At 44.0% G+C, this 20,708-nt stretch overlaps 1 protein-coding gene across 5 annotated transcripts in view; it reads right to left on the reverse strand.

Annotated features, from left to right (window-relative positions):
• ULK4 (unc-51 like kinase 4) overlaps nt 1-20,708 on the reverse strand; it is a 511,677-nt gene that overhangs the window by 453,737 nt on the left and 37,232 nt on the right. For all 5 annotated transcript variants that reach the window (XM_060180360.1, XM_007517784.3, XM_060180362.1 and 2 more), the window contains 3 exons: nt 19,793-19,974; nt 18,974-19,020; nt 15,304-15,382 (listed from right to left, as the gene is read on the reverse strand). In XM_060180360.1, the coding sequence (XP_060036343.1) occupies nt 15,304-15,382; nt 18,974-19,020; nt 19,793-19,974 (308 nt within the window). The remainder of the gene's footprint in view (nt 1-15,303; nt 15,383-18,973; nt 19,021-19,792; nt 19,975-20,708) is intronic.

Raw genomic sequence — 20,708 nt, forward strand, 5'->3', positions numbered from 1 at the left:
AAAGCAGTACAGTCCTTGCCACCAGACAAACTTTCACTTTCATAAAATCAAAATCAGTGGGAGTCCAGCAGTAGTGCAGCGGGTTAAGCACATGACGCAAAGCGCAAGGACAGGTGTAAGGCTCCCAGTTCGAGCCCCCGGCTCCCCACCTGCAGGGGAGTCGCTTCACAGGTGGTGAAGCAGGTCTGCAGGTGTCTGTCTTTCTCTCCCCCTCTCTGTCTTCCCCTCCTCTCTCCATTTCTCTCTGTCCTATCCAACAATGACATCAATAACTACGATAGTGGTTAACTACCGGGAGGTGGCGCAGTGGATAAAGCGCTGGACTCTCAAGAGTGAGGTCCTGAGTTCAAGCCTCGGCAGCACATGTACCAGAGTGATGTCTGGTTCTTTCTCTCCTCCTATCTTTCTCATCAATAAATAAATAAAATCTTTAAAAAAAATAAAAAATGGGAGTTGGGCAGTTAAGCGCACATGGCGCCAAGCACAAGGACCGGTGTAAGGATCCCGGTTCGAGCCCCGGCTCCCCACCTGCAGGGGAGTCCCTTCACAGGCAGTGAAGCAGGTCTGCAGGTGTCTTTCTCTCCCCTTCTCTATCTTCCCCTCCTCTCTCCCTTTCTCTCTGTCCTATCTAATAACGACGACGTAAACAACAACAACAATAACTACAACAACAATGAAAAACAACAAGGGCAACAAAAAGGGAAAATTAATTAATAAAAAATAAAAATAACTACAATAAAAAAACAACAACAATAAAAACAACAACAAGGGCAACAAAAGGGAAAAAAATAAATACATAAAAAAAATTTTACATCAAAATCACTGTTTGCTTGTTTGTACTGGGGTGCCAAGAGGTGGAACATGGGGTCTCCCGGCATGTGATTCACCACCATGGAGGCTCTTCCTTGACCTCATTTTTGGCTTTTAAGATGAGAGGTGGGGGGCAAAGCGTCACTTGCCCCAGGGATCCTGTGGAGGGAACCCCATGTATTCCTTGCCTGGCACTTCACCCGTGAGGCCCCACCCGAGAGGCAGATTCTCTTTGCTGAATACCCTCCTTTGGGTGTCCTGCTCTGTTGCCGGACTTCTCATGGGGAGACCTCTTCCGGGCACAGACCCCTGGCTTACCTGCCCTGTTGCGCACTAGATGCAGGGGCCTGGGGAATGTTCTGGGGCAGCAGGGGTGGAGCCATACAGGACTTTCTCAGTGCCCAGTGCTGGTGCCGTGACAAGAGAAGACCCTGACCCGGGGACTTGTCTCATGGACAATCCGTTTATTGAACAGCAAAGCAAGATTTGTAAGGCGTTGTAGGAGGAAGTAAGTTGTCCATTCCATATAGGGTTTGGGAAAAAAGAGACAAAGAGAAGTAGGGGGTTGGGAAAAGGTCAGAGCACTCCTAGTAAATGTTGAGCAAGGGGTTTAGTTGATCAAAGGAATGGGGAAAGTAGGGTTATCAATAACCAGCAGACAGAGAGAAGCCTTAAGGGAGAAGATGGATCATGTAAGATTAAAAGGACCGGAGGGGGTGGAGGAGTAAGGAGAATGATCCCAGTTACTGTTTGACGGAGCAGAACAATGACATATAGGCCATATGTGATCAGAGAAGATGGACTTCTATTAACCTCTGAGTAAATGAACCAACTGGTTTGGGAACAAGGAAATGGGCTGTATGCAGACTCTCGTGAGGCAGGGAGACTAACAGAGAAGACATTTCCTGGTGGTTGCTTACCTCCATGCTCGATCTCAGGTAGAGAGAGACTAATAGGAAAGGGTTGTGCCAACCAGGCACCCACTTTTCAATGGGAGTTCCCACACCAAGCTCAACCATATCCTCACAATTTCCCTACTCTGTCCAGAAAGAGTTTGATTACCTGACCATTGGAGGCCATCACGCTGATTACAGTGATGATACAGATAACGTTATGCTGAGCCCAGTGAATAATATCTTGATTTGTATGCCACAGTGCAGGAAATCTTCCGCTAGAGATCAGAACTTATCAGAGAAGAGAATTTTCTGGGAGTACAGCAGCCTTGAGTATGGGAGATTATTCTCCCTAACATTGATCAGAAATTGCTGCATCTTGCACTGTCTACCACGACAAAAGAGGCAGATAAAATGAGCCTCTGTGTTGGGGTGACTCCAAATATTTACTGATTATAGGTAAGGCGGTCTATTTTTTTTGCCTCCAGGGTTATTTATGGGGCTCAGTGCCTGTACTCTGAATCCACTGCTCGTGGAGGCCACTTTTTTCCCTTTTGTTGCCCTTGTTGTTTATCGTTGTTGTTGTTATTGTTGCCACTGTAGTTGTTGGGTAGGACAGAGAGAAATTGAGAGGACGAGAGGACAGAGAGGGGGAGAGAAAGATGGACACCTGCAGACCTGCCTCACAGCTCGTGAAGCGACGACACCCCCCCCCCCACAGCTGGGGAGCCCCGAGTTCAAACCTGCTGCATTGCTGCATGGCCCCGGTAAGGCGGTCAGTTTAAGAAGGGTCCAACCCATGGAACAGCTCGCTCAATAGTGTGCTGCTTCGTCATGGACGTGAGCCAGGGTTGAGCCTGGCCACCGCGTGAAGGAAAGGAGCTTTGGTGCTGTGGTCTCCTTCACTGTCTTCTCTCTGAATCTCTGTCACTATCTAAAAAAATGAAAAGCAAACACAAAGTAGGAAGACGAGAAGGAAGAGATGGCAGATATAGAAGCTAATTCTACTGCTGCATCGAGCAAAAAAGATCTCCAGAGCAGTAATGGGGTTCTGTTAGACTCGCTTCACTGTCACCTGTGACCAGTAGAGCGAACATGATCGTGATGAAGCAAACAGAAAGGACGAGGAGGGGGCAGAGGTGGAGGAGGAGGGTCCCAGGAAAGTCAGGTAGCAAACCTAGGCTGAAGTCTACGCTACCCTTCCAGCGGGGTCCTAAACACCAACAGATCAAATGCCAATGGAACTGACTGTGGGAGGGCTCTCATGCGGAGGAGGCGGCAAGGCCTTAGAAGGCCCACACTCCTTGGACTGTGGATAAAGCCTTACTCTCGCTGCCGCAAACAAAGATTCTCCGCTAGAAAAAGCAGCTCCTGTGTTCTACGCATGAATGAACCCACCTGCTAGCTGTGTTTCACCTTTTACTTAGTGTGAGGTGCTACCTCATTCCCGCATATGTGCAATACAGGTGACAAACTGAACTTGGGGGGAGGGAATCGATACTATAGCATGAAATTAATAAGTGACTGACTGCAGTCTGGGTGGCGACCTTGACCAAAGGCCTGCATTGAAACAGCACTTCTGATTCGAACCCACACAAACTGACACGACTCCCGTATGTAAGTGAAGCATAAGGGCTTTATTCTTAAGTTTGAAAGAGTGAGAATAAGGCCAGTACACAAACTTAACACAGACAAAGACAACAGACAAATGCCAGCTGGGAGATCCCAGGCCGGCGTTCCAATATGGCCCCACTGCGCTGAGATCTCGAGGTCTGGAACTCGCCTCCCTTTAAAGGGTCTAGGAGTGGGGGTTTTCTAGGGGGCTACATGATATTTCCATAGCTATCTTTTTAACAAATATTTATTCATTTTCCCTTTTTGTTGCCCTTGTTGTTTTATTGTTGTAGTTATTATTGTTGTTATTGATGTCATCATTGTTGGATAGGACAGAGAGAAATGGAGAGAGGAAGGGAAGACAGGGAGGGGGAGAGAAAGATAGACACCTGCAGACCTGCTTCATCACTTGTGAAGTGACTTCCCTGCAAGTGGGGAGCCAAGGGCTTGAACCGGGATCCTTCCGCCAGTCCTTGTGCTTTGCGCCACCTGCGCCTAACCGCTATGCTACCGCCCGACTCCCTCCATAGCTATCTTTAAAGCAAACATTCCCAAAAATCATTTGTGGTGCCGGGGAGCTATGGCTACGGCTACATGCCGTCAGGAAGCCAGCATTTTTGTTTTGTTTTTTTTACAGAAGCAGAGAGAATGGTTAGTGATAACAAAAGGAAGTTTCAACATATCTTTGACCATAAAACCTTGCTGTTCTGGTTTTGGGATACAAAGGGGGAAATTCCACTACTATCTTATTCTCTACAAGTTGCCTTTAATCTCTAAAATCACCTAGCTTTCTATATGAGGGATTCCTAATTGAATCCACTTAGGGGACTTGCTCCTTCAGAGCATTTCCCCTGCGACCCAGTGTGACTGCCCTGACAGAGCTACGCCAAGCCTTTACCTCAGCAAATCACAGGGCACCTTGTAAATGTGAACTGGCCAATCACAGGACTACTGACGACTCCAAACAGAAATGTTTCCCCATCTTTGTTCCCTCACGCTGGCCCCAGTTTGTTCCAAATGTGCCACCATTCTCCGGGGTGAAGCATTTGGACCCCATTCTTCTTGATCATTCTGTTTCCTCTCAGTGTTTGTTCCCAAACAACTCTGATTCCGACACACTGTCAGTGGCTGAATGTCCCTTCCTGACGTGTCCACTCCGTGTCTCCTTTGACTGAAGTCAAATAAACTTGCTCCCCGCCCACCAGCCTTAGGTGCTGACTTTTTCTCACCTCCCCATGACAGTGCATCCTCCACCCTCTAGGCCCTGTGACTTCACCTCGAGTCCCCAACGGTCTCATAGACTTTGAGCATTATGGTGGGGGGCGCGGGGGTGTGGACACAGGACTCTGGGGGAGGGTGTGGTGACTCTCACTTACTGCATCTGATGCTGAAATTGTACCCCCAAAGCTTAACATTTTGTTAAGCTCTGTCCCTGCAACCATTGTCCAGCTGCCATTCCCTGGCTTCTGCTGCACCTCTGACTTCCTAAGCAAGGGCTTTCTCTCAGGATGAAAAAGGAGAGACTCAGATCACGTATGCTTCTGCATAGTAAGTCAGCACAAACGGAAAAACAACTTCATCACTAGCCCACTGAGACGATAATGAGATGAAATCCTCCCAGTGGGCACAACTCTGGGTGACCTTTATTTACTAAGCAGAGATGGACAAGGGGCTGGAGCTCTTGTCACCTCAGAGGCTCACAGGTCAAGAACCTGAAAAAACAAAGCTGTATTTTTTTATATATCTTTTATTTATTTTCCCTTTTGTTGCCCTCATTGTCTTTTTTTTCTATTGTTGATGTAGTTATTGTTGTTGTTATTGATGTCCTCGTTGTTAGGACAGAGAAATGGAGAGAGGAGGGGAAGACAGAGAGGGGGAGAGAAAGATAGACACCTGCAGACCTGCTTCACCGCCTGTGAAGCGACTCCCCTGCAGGTGGGGAGCCGGGGGCTCAAACCAGGATCCTTATGCCGGTCCTTGCGCTTTGCGCCACCTGCGCTTAACCCGCTGTGCTACCACCTGACTCCCATATTATTTTTTTTTTAAGCAGGGGGCCAGGCAGTGGTGCAGCCTGTTAAGTGCACATGGTACGAAGTGCAAGGATCGAAATAAGGATCCCAGTTCGAGTCCCCGGCTCCCCATCTGCAGGGGGTTCCCTTCACAGGCAGTGAAGCAGGTCTGCAGATGTCTTTCTCTCCCCGTCTCCCCACCTCTCTCAATTTCCCTGTCCTATCTAGCAGTAACAATAACAACAACAACAACAACAAAGGCAACAATGGGAAGAAATGGCCTCCAGGAACAGTGGATTCATAAAGCAAGCACCAAGCCCCAGTGATAACCCTGGAGGCAAAAAAAAAAAAAAAAAAAAAAAGGCAAAACAAAAACTAGAGCCTGAGTGGAGAAGAAAGCATTGTAAATGGAGCTCTTGGCTTTGGAAACTGTACAAAGATGCATGTCCACCAGAGGGCAGCAGCAGCCCGCCTGAAGAGCAGAGTCGCCCTGCGGGTGCTGAGAATATCTTCCGCCATCACCCTGAGCCTGCTCAGTGAGCCCGCATATGAAAAGCGGACCGGAGACAAGGAGGAGGTTGTGAGACTCTGTCCCAGTGGCAGGCACAGAGCACCCTGGAATCCTCTGGTCATGAAGACAACAGCAATTGCTCACAGGGAGACATGTCCATCCCACGTATGATAAGCCATCCTGGTCCCCCGCCCCGTGTCAACTCCTCACCCATGCTATCACCCCTGACAGCCTCCTCCGAGCCACTGCTTCTGGGCTCCAGGAGCCACACCTCTTCCCAACTCCTGTTCTTCTCTTTGCATCAAGAGGTAAGAACAACTCCACTAGTACTGACCCTGGGAAACTGTGAATCATCAGCCTTTTGTAAATAAGCGAGCATGAGCTAGCCCAATTAGCACCATCTGTTAGGAACAGTGACTGATATAATTCCTTTGAGAAGCTTCACTTTAAAGATTTTCCCTTTATTGGCTTCTGAAAGCAATTAATAACAGAAATGACAGCAACCACCCCCACCCCACCCCCCCGTAGCTGGGTTCACCCTTCCTTGCTTACTAACAACTAGAGAAATGACAATCCCATTACACTTAGGCCAGTGAAGAAGTTGGGCTTCATTTTAAGTAGCAGCCTTTTCAGCCTTCATTATTTCCTAATCTTACCATTTTAATCTGGATCAGTTTTTTTTCCAGTTTTTTATTATCTTTATTTATTGGATAGAGACAGCCAGAAATCAAGAGGGGGGTTGATAGAGAGGAAGAGAGAGAGACACCTGCAGCACTGCTTCACCACTCATAAAGCTTCCCCCTGCAGGTAGGGACTGGGGGCTCGAACCCGGGTCCTTGCACATTGTAATACATGCGCTCAACCAGGTGCGCCACCACTCGGCCCCTGGATCAGTTTTGGTCAACCGGTTTTACATACTTATTTCTATTTATTTCCAATTAAGGGAAAAGAGCTTTACGTTGAGAGAGAAGTCAGGTCTTAAGCCTTAGGCATTACTCTTTTCCCAACCACTTAGTCCTTTTTTTTTTTTAAGAAAAAGAAATCATTGGAATCACTACTGCCAGTGGATTCATTTAGCAGAGAATTAACCTCAGAATTCCACTTCAAGCACCAATGTTCACCAAAGACAACTGTGAGGCCATGACTGAGAATGGGCAGGGCAAACACTGAGCTCTGCAAAGTCCTCAGCCTGGAGGCTGCCTCCCATGGCAACCACAGTAACATCGTCCATTATAACAAGGACAGACACACACACACACACACACACACACACACACACGGCAACCACAGTAACATAGTCCATTATAACAAGGACAGACAGACAGACACACACACACACACACACACGGCAACCACAGTAACATCGTCCATTATAACAAGGACGGACACACACACACACACACACACTTCTTTGTAGGTACTGCAGACAGAACTCTTAGCAGCTAGATGCATGCCTTCTTACACTTTTCACTACTGTCCTCCGGTAGCCACACGCTGAGCCCTGGCCGAGAGGTAGGAGAGGCCATTCCCAGCAAAGGGGAGCAATCAGGCACGCTCTTGAAGAACTGTCCCTACCCTGTGGTGCATTCCCTTCTGTCTGCGTCGAATCATCTGTTTGGTCTGGGTGTGGCTGAGACCTTTCGTTCTGAAACATTTTTATTTATTATTGGATAGAAACAGACAGAAATTGAGAGGGAAAGTGGAGAGAGGAACAGAGACAGAGAGACACCTGCAGCCTTGCTTCACCCCTCCCTGCAGGTGGAGACTAAGGACTTGAACCTGAGTCTCTGTGCATTGTAATATGTGCACTTAATCAGGTTTGTCACCGCCTGGCCCCTGATTGACCGATTTATTTATTTATTGAGAGCTAAATGATGTTTTTATTTGGAAACAGTCAGAACGCAACTATGGCCACTACATAAATGTTGACCCTGGGTTCATACTCTCAGAGGGATAAAGAATAGGAAAGCTATCGGGAGAGGGGATGGGATACGGAGTTCTGGTGGTGGGAACTGTGTGGAGTTGTACCCCTCTGATCCTATGGTCTTGTCAATGTTTCCTTTTTACAAATAAATTAAAAAATAAATAATAAATAAATAAATAATAAGCCAAGTCACTACCATTCCCATTTATTACAGCTGAGTCATGTAAATACTGTAATGATTTTAAAATTAAGGCATAAAGAAATAACTTCGGGGGCCAGACAGTAGCACATCAGGTTAGACACACATAATGCAAAGTGCAAGGATTCTGGGTTCAAGCCCTGGGCTCCCCATCTGCAGGGGGTCACTTTGCAAGTGGTGAAGCAGGTCTGCAGGTGTCTTCCCCATCACTTCCCCTCCTCTCTCTATTTCTCTCTGTCCTATCCAACAACAATAACAGCAACAGCAACAAAAACAACAATGGAAAAGATGGCTGCCAGGAGCAGTGGATTCATACTGCAGGCACCAAGCCCCAGCAATAACCCTGGAGGCAAATACATATATATATATCTTCAAGAGTGCTGACCTAATGTAGTGGCTCTGCACAAGGGCCCTTAAACTTGAGGCAGCAGTTTCAGGCTCAAATCCCAGTCTCACCAGAAACCAGAGGTTTCACCCCTCTGGGGAAAAAAAATATATATAACTTCATAAATATTATGAAATAAGCTTGCTATATATAACTAGTATTATGTACCTGTTTATATATTAACAGCTGTCTCTTCAATACTCCTCCAACAGTAGAAATACAAAGGAAGCTTATTTGAAATTGCAATTTTTCTGCGTCAGGGATCAGCTCTGATTAGTTATGTTTTCTGCAATTCTTTCCACCCTCAATTATCTTTCCATGTTACCTTCATCTAATAGAAAATTAAATGTGATGCTTAGCTGGGATCCCAAGGATTACTAAATTATATCACATTTAAATATATAAATTTCACTACGCTGCTCTAAAATATATTATGACAACGGTGCATTCAGAGCCCAGGTAAAATGAGCCGAAAAATTAGTCAGAGCAGGAAACACAGAAGCTAAAATACATTGTTCTACAAGACTCCAGGTAAGACATTAAATGACTTCAATCATTATAAGGAATTAGGAAGCATGCCTTTTAAGAACTCTTTGATGTGAGATCTTGAATTTGTATGCAGAAGTGATTCAAAGACAGTTTTTCAAAGGCAGCTCCCCAAAATGGCATGGACTTCAGTGTCACAGCTTAATAGAACAAATGCACAAGGTCTCACTCTGGTCCACATAAAGACACGAGTATTAGTCAACCCTTGCTTTATCACTAGCAACAAAATTCAGCTCTCATGCTGCCCAGAAAGAGGAGGAGGAGGAGAGGAGGAAGAAGAACAAGAAAGAGAAGAAGGAGAAGAAGATGAAGAAAAAGAAGGAGGAGGAGGAGGAGGAGGAGGGGAAGGAGAAAGGTTTGTTTAGCAGGGAGATACATGGGCAAGCTCACTACAGCTGGCAATGCAGAGAGGCCTGTAAGTGACAGTCGCCTCAGCTGGGGCTACAGGCAAACACAGAGGTCACACACCGTGTCTGGTGTGAAAGATGTCATCCTGCCATCCCACATCAAAGACCTCTGAGAGATCGAACGCACGGACCGAGCAGAGGGGTATGGGGCATTCTGTGGGTCATTTCATAACTATGAAAGCTGGAACAAAGTGGAGAGTGGTTTGTTATTTCTTTCTTTTTTTTTTAGGAAAGCAACAGTACCATTTTCACAAATCGTCATCAACAAGCATGTCCTTCTCAAATGGAAGTGTTAAAAAGAAAAGCATTCACAGAAACACAGTTCACTGACTTCACTAGAAGTTCTTCCTGCTTCCTTTTTTTTTTATGTTCTTTCTTAGGGGACTGGGCGGTAGTGCAACGGGTTAAGCACATAAGCACACGTGGCGTAAAGCTCAAGGACCGGCAGAAGGATCTTGGTTCGAGCCCCCGGCTCCCCACCTGCAGGGGAGTCGCTTCACAAGCAGTGAAGCAGGTCTGCAGGTGTCTCTTTCTCTCCCCCTCTGTCTTCCCCTCCTCTCTTCGCTTCTCTCTGTCCTATCCAACAACGAATGACATCAACAACAATAATCACAACAAGGCTACAAGAAGGGCAACTAAAGGGGAAAAAATGGCCTCCAGGAGCAGTGGATTCATGGTGCAGGCACTGAGCCCCAGCAATAACCCTGGAGGCAAAAAGAAAAATAAACCTTTATTAATTTATTTATTGGATAGAGACAGCCAGAAATTGAGAGGGAAAGGGGTGAGGGTGAGGGTGAGGGTGAGGGTGAGGGAGAGGGAGAGGGAGAGGGAGAGGGAGAGGGAGAGGGAGAGGGAGAGGGAGAGGGAGAGGGAGAGGGAGAGGGAGAGGGAGAAGGAACTGAAACACTGCTTCACCACTCACAAAGATTTAGATTTCCCCCTGCAGGTGGGGACCAAGGGCTTGAACCTGGGGCCTTGTGCACTGTAATATGTGCACTTAACCAGGTGCACCACTGCCTGGCCCCTGGTTTAATTTTTGGCTCCCTCTTCTTCTCTCTCTTTCATAAATAAATCTGGACTAGTAAAACACCTTACTTGGACAGTGTGTTTGCTTGTCAGACGCAGGACCCAAGTTCAAGACCACCCTCCACTGCACTGCAGGAAGTTGTTCCTACCTCCCTCTGTCTGTCTGTATCTGTGTGAAAAAAAATGTCATCTCAGAGCAGTGAAGCTCAGGCAATGATAAATACACAAACACATTATTTTAAAAAATAAATAATAAAAGCAGCATTACAAGATTTTATTTAAAAGAAAGCATAAAGTAACTTTTTATTCCCTGAGCTCTCAATCTCTAACATACACTTAAAAAGTCATTAAGTGTCTAAGAGTTTCCTTTTTTCCAAAAAATTTTTTGAATATTTATTTATTTATTCCCTTTTGTTGCCCTTGTTGTTTTACTGTTGTTGTTATTGATGTCGTCGTTGTTGGATAGGACAGAGAGAAATGGAGAGAGGAGGGGAAGACAGAGAGGGGGAGAGAGAGACACCTGCAGACCTGCTTCACTGCTTGTGAAGCGACTCCCCCTGCAGGTGGGGAGCCGGGGGCTCGAACCCAGATCCTTATGCCAGTCTTTGAGCCCTGCGCCACTTGCGCTTAACCCGCTGCGCTACGGCCCGACTCCCTTTTCCAAAATTTTGACATTCCAGTCAGTTACCCATAATTAACAATGGTCTAAAATATACTACATATAATAGTTAATTTTTATGTATTTAGACACATACTGAGAACACATTGACAACTTTGATTACAGTAAATAACTGTAATTTCCTGATTTGATTAAATGGCTCCAGTTATTCTCTCACTGTGCCTAACATATAAGTTAAACTGTATCAAACATGTATGTGGGGGGTTGAGTGCACACATTCCAGTTCACAAGAGGTTGGGCTGAAGCCCCCAGAGCCCACCTGAGAGGGGCAGCTGCAGAGGCAGTGACACCGTGTGCATGCGTCTTTCTCTACTTCCCGTTTCCCTCCCAGTTACTGTGCTTCTAACCAAAAAAATAAGTAAATGACTTTCTTCAAGTATTGTGTAGCAGAGAAACACAATATTCAGAGATTCAGCGCTACCTGAGTTTCAGGCACCCAGTGAGTCTGGGCATCACTTCACAGGCGGTGAAGCAGGTCTGCAGGTGTCTATCTTTCTCTCCCCTTCTTTGTCTTCCCCTCCTCTTTCCATTTCTCTCTGTCCTACCCAACAACAATGACATCAATAACCACAACAAGGGCAGCAAAAGGGAAAATATATAAATATTTTTTTTAAAAATTGTTTCCAGTGTTTCAGTGACCTCTAGCGGCTACTTCAGATACAACAGTCAACTGCTGAGAATTTTTTTTTCCTTTTTCATTTGTAATTAATATTGGGTTACAGTGCATTCATAGTTCCATACTACACTCACCACCAAAGTTCTGTCGTCACACCCTCCCATTTCCCAAAGATAATCACCATGGTTCTCAAAGTCTTAAAAATGGTTTGCTCCTGTTGTGTTGTTTTGTTCTGTTTGCTTGCAAGTTCGATGTAACTCAGCCCTCTAGGTTCCATATAAGTGAAACCATCTGCTAGAAGTCTTTCATCTCTTCACTTATTTCACCATGCATAATCACCTCGACTTCCATCCATTTTGTCCCAAAGGACACAATATATTTTTTTATTATTATTGCAAAGTAGTATCCCATGGGATATATCTCATAATTTCATTTCCCAGTCATCTGTTGGTGGGCATCAGTCTGCATTTTTCTAATGATAAGTGAGATGGAACATCTCTTAGTATGTCTGAGGGCCATGTGTGTATCTTTAGAAAACTGTTTATTTGGGGGGGAGGGTTGGGCAGTAGCGCAGTGGGTTTATTGCACATGGCAAAAAAGCGCGAGGGTAGGCATAAGGATCCCTGTTCAAGCCCCGGCTCCCCACCTGCAGGGGAGTCGCTTCACAGGTGGTGAAGCAGGTCTGCAGGTGTCTGTCTTTCTCTCCCCCTCTCTGTCTTCCCCTCCTCTCCCCATTTCTCTTTGTCCTATCCAACAATGAATGGCATCAACAATAACAATAATAATAAAAACCACAATGAGGCTACAACAACAAGGGCAACAAAAAGGGAAAAAATGGCCTCCAGGAGCAGTGGATTCATGGTGCAGGCACTGAGTGAGCTCCAGCCAATAACCCTGGAGGCAAAAAAAAAAAAAAAAACTGTTTATTCGGCTGGGAGTATGGACCAACCTGTCAACGCCCATGTTCAGCGGGGAAGTAATTACAGAAGCCAGACCTTCCACCTTCTGCACCCTACAATGACCTTGGGTCCATGCTCTCAGAGGGATTAAAGAATAGGAAAACTATCAGGGGAGGGGATGGGATATAGAGTTCTGGTGGTGGGAATTGTATGGAGTTGTACCCCTCTTATCCTATGGTTTAGTCAATGTTTCCTTGTTATAAATAAAAAAAAAAATTTTTTAAAGGTGGTGGGTGCTGGTTCCTGGGAAGAGATGTGTTCACCTTGAAGTGACCACCACGCACTTCTCAAGAGTCTCTCTGTCCACAGAGCAGCCCACCAGCAGCAGACAAGTACAGCTTCTGCTCAATGCTTGTCGCCCTGAGTTAGGACTAGGCGGTTTCTTCATTTTGGCCAGTCTCAAGACTCCCCACACCGCTTCCGTTATCATCTGCTAGTAGCTGGTACTTTTCACATTGAGTCTTAGAATTTGTGTTATCCTTGGTTATGGAAGGCTGTCTTCTAATACGGCAATCAGTGTACCTGCCAACATTTTTTTTTAACTTTATTTGTTACTGGGTAGAGACAGAGAGAAATTGAGAGAGAAGGGGGAGGTAGAGAGGAAGAGAGACAGAGAGACACCTGCAGACCTGTTTCACCACCTGTGAAGCGACTCCCCTGCAGGTGGGGAGCCAGGGGCTTGAACCGGGATCCTGACCGGACCTTGCGCTTTGTGCTACATGCACTTAACCCGCTGCGCTACCGCCCGACTCCCACCTGCCAACATTCTTTATAATAAGCCCACAGGAAAACAAAATCATGCATCTCTTTGGTGTGCAATAGATAGTATTTAGACTTAACACAGTATCTATTCCTACACTGTGTTAAGTCTGTGTTCTAGCAGTTATTTCCTCAGCTGCTCAGAACAGACACTTTTATCTTGTTGCTACTATTATTATTAGAATTAATTGATTGGTCTCGTTGTTGTTACTGTTGTCCTTTTTGAGCAAAGGACTCCTCAGCTCTGGCTAATGGTGACACCGGCAGTTGAACCTGGGACCTCAGAGCCTCGGGCATGAGTCTATAGCATAAGCAGTCGTGCTGTGTCCCTGGTCCTCTCCACTGCTTTTTACAGTGTCTTAACACATACTTTATTAGACAGCTTCTCCTAGTGCTTGCTTAAGTCAATTTTTTTTTTTTAGAAATGTTAGTAAAATTCAGATTAAGTCTCAGCTCCTGATACCACCATCTGTGCTCATGAGTACTAAATTATGACAAAGCAAATAAAGTTACTGTCATGCAATCACTCAAGTATTTCCACCTTCAGCCTTTAATGTTACAAGTACAATTTTTACCTTTGAAATTATAAATTTGCCAAGACAGGTAGGTCTAACTGCATCTTTCTACAATACATTGTTTGACATTTGGCAAGACATTTCATCTCAAGATTGGCTTCTTTCTTACGCCTGAAGTGAATTCTTTTTTTTTTTCTTCTTTTTTTCCTTTTCTTATTTTATTGTTCTACCTATTTGATCTTTCCTACAAATTCCATTACGTCTAACTTAGACATGAGCTACCCAGGGGAGTATAATTTAAGTCTCACAGATAATTTAAAATTTTCTAGTAGCTGCATTAAAAATCAAAGGCATGTCAAATTTTAATAATATTTCACTTATCCAAACATAAAAGCATTATCACTTGAAAATCCATTAAGTACTGGAATCTATGATAGAAATAATTAAAATTAAATTCTTAAATAGGGAAGATGGCTATAAAATAGATTAGTCATAATAAATGCTTTGTGGACTAAAAAAAAAAAAAAACTAGCATGGTAGTCGGGCAGTAGCACAGCGGGTTAAGCACACATGGCGCAAAGCGCAAGGACTGGCATAAGGATCCCGGTTTGAGTCCCCGCTCTCCACCTGCTGGGAAGTCACTTCACAGGCAGTGAAGCAGGTCTGCAGGTGTCTATGTTTCTCTCCCCCTCTCTGTCTTCCCCTCCTCTCTCCATTTCTCTCTGTCTTATCCAACAACAACATCAACAATAATAACAACAACAATGAAAAAAAAAAACGAGCAACAAAAAGAAAATAAATATTAAAAAAAAAAAAACACTAGCAGGATGAAACATGGATTATCCAAAAACAATTCAAATAATGATGAGGAGGAAGAGCCACTACTTAACTCCACCACACTATCAATAACAGAATGTTGTCAATACTTAAGCCTAAAAGTTATTGCTTTATAACAAAGGCCACAGTTCCAGAGAAAACTTTAGTGCAGGTTAAGAAAAGATGTACTTCCTAGACTACAAAACCAGAAGCAATCTGCTTTGTTTGTCTAGGTATGGTATCGATTTGTTTGCAGAGCTGGGCATCTCACACGCGTGATCTCACTGCTCTCAGATGAGTTTTTCACTCAGATGGAGAGACAGGAGGGCCCCAAAGCTTCCCCCAGTGCCATGGCATTCCCCTAAGGTGCCTGGACTTGAACCTGGGCCAAACAGATAGCAAAACACAAGTCCTACCCAGTAACTGTGTCTCAGATCCTGCATTTTTATTATTAATTTACTTACTTTTTTAAGAGAACGAAGCCAGAGCACCGCTCCCCATGCGGTGCCAGTAGTTAAACTCATGTCCACACCACCGTGCATGGGGGCAGGCAAGTCCTGCACTCCATCTGCTGAGGCACTTTGACGGTCACCTATTTTGTCTCTCAGAACATTTCAGTCACTAAAAGAAGTTACCTCAATCACAGGTGCGTTTTCCTGGAGCTCAGTTGTGTGGGAAGCCAGCAAACCAATCACACGTGCAACCTTGGCCCGTCTGCAAGACAGAGAAAATAAACTATGAGGAGGAGGTCAGGGACCAACTTGAACAGCCTTCGTCAGTTCAGTCATCCATTATGATCATTATTGCAAGGTAAAAAGCAACTAGCTCTGTACGCAAGGTATCAGGACACTGAAAGAAATTCTAAGGCTGTGGTGTCTCTGACTCCCTGTTTCTATCTGGATGGAGGACAAGAGTGGCCTGTAGCGTTGAAATAATATGTATAAGACCTGGGCTTCACAAAAGCATGTAAGTAAATAAATAAAAGTCAGCGCTAGCATATGTGCTCCCTTATATACTGGAGACATGACACTGGAGACATGAACAGCAATGCACAGTGTAGTGTCATTTGTAATGATGACTTGAATTAGTTGGGTTTTAGGTCTGGGGAGACAATATAATGGTTCTGCAAGACTCTCATGCCTGAGGCTCTAAAGTCCCTGGTTCTATCCTGAGCATCACCAGAAGCCAGAGCTGATGAGGGAGGGCTCTGGTCTTTCTCTCTTTCTGTAGCTTTCTCTCCGTAACTTTCTTTTTTTTTAATTAGAAGAAATAATAAATATTTTAAAAATTATTAAAGTTGTGCTTAAGTAGTAGAATGGAAATGAAATTATAGAAAGGTGGAGCTAAGGAGAAGAAAATATCAATAACCCTTTTTTATTTGTGAGTCCAGAGAAATTTGACTAAAGGTCTTTCTATTAGCACACCAATGTTCTCACACATAAGAAGTGACTACTATCAAAAAAATCTTTATGGGGCTGGGTGGTGGCACACCTGGTTGAGCACACATTACAGAGCACAAGGACTCAGGTTCAAGCCCCAGGTCCCCACCCACAGCGGGAGAGCTTCACAAGTGGTGAAGCAGGGCTGCACGTGTCACTACGTCACAAAAATTACTTATCGATATATTGCTCAAAATATTGTAAGACTACCCAAAAGGAAATAAGAGAGTAAATCAAATTATCAGGTCTATTATTGTTGTTGTTGTTGTTGCTATTATTATTACTATATGAAGCCAGAGAGAAATTGGGGGAGGGGAGGAGATAAAGAGGGAGGGAGACACCTGCAGCCTTGTTTCTCCACTCCTGAAGCTTTTGCCCTGCAGCTGGCGACTGGAGGCTTGAACCTGGGTCCTGGTGCACTGTAATGTGTGCACTTAACCAGGTAACGATCAGGTTTTTACAACAGAAATTTTTTAAAATATTTATTTATTTATTCCATTTGGTTGCCCTTGTTTTATTGTTATTGTAGTTATTATTATTGTTGTCATTGTTGGATAGGACAGAGAGAAATGGAGAGAGATGGGGAAGACAGAGAGGTGGAAAGAAAGACAGACACCTGCAGATATGCTTCACTGCCTGTGAAGCGACTCCCCTGCAGGTGGGGAGCCAGGGGCTAGAACCAGGATCCCTACGTTGGTCCTTGTGCTTCACAACAGACTTTTTTAAAAGTATACTTTAAGTTGATAGTTTTAAAGTATAGTTTTAAAAGAATCTTAGACAATAACATTTGAAAATATTTGTTTATGTAATTGTTTATAAGACGAGAAACTCACAAAATTAAGTTGTGTCATTCTGTTTTTCTATTGACTAAACACACCAAAATAAATAAATAAACAAACATACCTATCGCTTCTCAGCCTTTTGGCGAAAATAAAGAATAAAAATAAGCATAACTACTTTAATAGTTATTACCATAAAGCTGATTATTCTACGGTGAGTAATAGTGATAAGGAGATCATATGTTATCAAGCTTAGATATGGCCTGCAACAGATGTAGTCTCATCAAGATGAAGGGGTACTTGACCGGGCAGAAATAGTCGAAGGTTCCGAGCAAATGACCTGTCTACGTAACTATCATTTCCCTTAAATGATGATTCAATCCTTGGAAAGGACTGTGTCTAGTTTTAAAAGTCAGCAGGGGTATCATGGATAAGTTAGTTCAAGGATATGATGTAAGTTTTAGCTAAAATGATACTTTGGTTGGCTCCTTTCCTATAAACAAAATGTAAACCTCCTTGAAGTTTTGGGTATTTTTTAAATAAGTTTTATTATCTTTATTTATTTATTGAATAAACAGCCAGAAATAGAGAGGGAAGAGGGTGAGCAAGAGGGACAAAGACAGAGACACCTGCAACAGTGCTTCACCGCTCGCAAAGCTTTCCCTCTGCAGGTGGAGGCCGGGGCTCGAACCCGGGTGCTTGTGTGCACTCAACCAGGTGCACCACCATCCAGGCCCCCTCCTTGAAGTTTTACATGTTCAAAACTGACCTGCAAATTCCATTCTGTAATGTCAAATTTTACCCTGGGAAAGTAACAAAAGAAGCTACAGAAGAATATATGTATGTATGTATGTATACATATATATATATATATATATATATATATTCTCCATATTTTTTTTCAGGATGGAATAATCACTATCCTACAACTAATGCACGTCACAACGTCCCTTCCCTTCATGTTTTCACTCCTTCTCCCACAATAATGAGATTTCTACACACTGCACCAAGGTTTGAACCCAAAGCCCCGCACATGAATGATACCACTGAAGGGCCTCCCCAAGGAAGATGTTTGTTTTTTCATTATTTTAGGGAGAGGGAAAGAGAGAAGGGGGTAAGAGAAAACTCAGCACTACTCCAACCTCCGTGAAGCTCCCCCAGTTGACTATCTGCTATCTGCGATGTCCCCGTGTGGTGCCAGGGGCTCAAATCCAAAGCCTCACATTTGGTAAGGTGTATGCTCTGCTGAGTAAGCTACCTCTCTGCCCCAAGATAAGCAAACTTCCAGGGATAGCTACATCTGCCATACCCCAACTAACACTAGGCGCTACTAAGAACCAGGCACTGTGCCAGTACCGCCTACGCTCATTTGATGTTTAACTTACAAAAAAAAAAAAATCTCTGAAGAGGATGCAGTGTCCCAATGTTATAGATGAGGAAACTGAGGCTCAGTGGTGGAAGTTACCTCCCTGTGGAGCACATCTGTGAGCCATGCGTAGGGCCGCCTGAATCTGAAGTCTGCAATTTCTTCACGCCACATAAGCCACCACCCACTCAGAAAACTGAGACTCAAGAAAGAAAGGATCGGCTGGCCAAGTCCCTCTGGCAAACAGAGCCCAGGACCTTTCACATTTGATCTAGTGTGTTCTGATCATGTTATGCTGCCTCCACAAAAAGCAGGAATACACCCTGCTATCAGGAGCTGATAATTCCAACAGATTTAAGTAAAAATTATAAGGAAGCTGTGTGCTGCTATTCAAGGGAGAGACAGTGGCAAGAGAAAACTCCTTAGGCATGAAAACACAGGAAATTCTTTGAATTTCCCAAATGATACTCACAAGAGTTCACAGTAGAGTTCGCAAGCATTGTTTATGTAATCCCAGAGTTCTATTTCCATTAGGATAGGACTGTTTTGAAATTCTTTTAAATTCATAATTGGAATGCCTACAGAAATTGCCTGTGATCCAGACTCATCATTACTTAGGAACATTTTATTGTAAGTACTCAGCACTATCTGTTTTTGACAAGCACATGTGCTATAATTACATAATCAAGTAGTGCATGATTAAATATAAAATGCTACTTACATATCCCAGTTTGGAGCGATTCGCAAATGCTGGATTAGTAACTGGAACTGAAATAAAAAACGAAGGACATCTGATCCATGAAATGATACAGGAAGTAACCACAGCATACAAAGAGAACTACATGTGACTGTATCAGGCCCGCACCAAGGAGACGTTGCCTGGACTGAGTATGTGAATACTAAAAATTAAGAACAATACGTTCAGCTACTCCTACTCACTTACATTGTCTAAATGTGTCCACTGCTTGCCCACCAACAATACCAGGTAATCAAATAACCTTAATAAGTACTATAACCTGAATGTAAGTGGACAAAGCGTTTTGCAACTCAGTGCCCAAGAGAGGGTCCGCTGAGGAAAGTGTCAATACCACTGTACCTCCTTTCTGAGAGCGACTTCAAAAGCTCGGAAAAATTCCCTGAACTTTACTGGCAAGCCAAGACAGTGCAAGAGATCATTTCTAGGGACACAAGTCTCAGTGACTCAGTAGCTCCCTTCAGAGCCCGATCAGAAACCTTAATGTGTACTGAGTCAACCCAGTGGAGAAGGCCCTAGCCCACGTGGGCAACTCACACCAGTAGCTGATGTGAAGGTCTCTCTGTTAGGCTTTCAGATATGTAAAATATTACAAAAGATGTTCAAAATCACAGTCTAGTCAACTATTCTTGGACCCAGAGGTTATACAAAAGATCACTAGGGTGAAACTAGAATCCTAAGAAATCACTGTTGTTCACTGCAGTGAAATCAAGTTAATATTTCAACATGCATTTGCAGGCATTCTACAAGGATTCTACAGAAAGGAGTCCTTAACTCCCCACCTACCATGGGAGAGTGGAGGAGCCTGGTGGCCACCTCACTGTGACCAGCCACCACGCACAAATAGCACAGGAGATTGAGCTTGGCTCGGGAAGCTCCCAGGCTCTTCTCAGAGGAATCAATCTGTGAGCATACTTGCTGCAAAAAATCATTCCAGTCTTGGTCTTTGAGCACCACTAATTTATCCACTGAAGAGGAAACAAACAGCAAACATGGGTATATGAAAAGGGGTTGCGAAAAATTACAAGAAAAATAAAACATGGATTTTCAAGACAAAGTGTAAATTCACAGTGTGACTCTTAAGAACAAAGGTAAAGGTGTGGCTTTATTGGCCCTCTATACTCTCCTGGTTCTAGTCTTAGCAACACAACTAGGTCAGTCTAAAAAGTAAAGTACATGCCTAAGGGGAATTATCCTGCAGAAAGAAAACAACAGAATACAGAGCTAAATCAAATTATGTTATGGAAAAGGCAGTCTTTGTAGAAATAAATCAATCTAGCCTTAAAGTGTTGGAAAAGTCAACAAGTTTGCACCTGCTGAAAGGACCCAATGATATTACTATTTCATATCCCTAGCAATCCCCACAAAGAGAGAGAGAGAGAGAGAATGAATTTAGCGTTAGAAAGAAACAGTTGTCCAAATACCTTAAGGGGAAAAAAGACCAGAAAAATGAGATGTCATCTAAAATTAACATAGCTTCAGTTGGTTTTATCATAAAAAAAGTAAAGTGGAATAACAATTTCCTAAAATAACTCAAAATGTAAAATAAAGAGGGCAGGGTGGAGGGTAGACAGCATAATGGTTCTACAAACGGGCTCTCATGCCTGAGGCTCCAAAGTCCCAGGTTCACTCCCTGAAATACCATAAACCAGAGCACAATAGTGTTCTGGGAACAAAAAAACAAAAAAAAAGTTACTACAAA

Source organism: Erinaceus europaeus, chromosome 21 (genome assembly GCF_950295315.1).
Source record: "Erinaceus europaeus chromosome 21, mEriEur2.1, whole genome shotgun sequence".
Classification (NCBI taxonomy): domain Eukaryota; kingdom Metazoa; phylum Chordata; class Mammalia; order Eulipotyphla; family Erinaceidae; genus Erinaceus; species Erinaceus europaeus.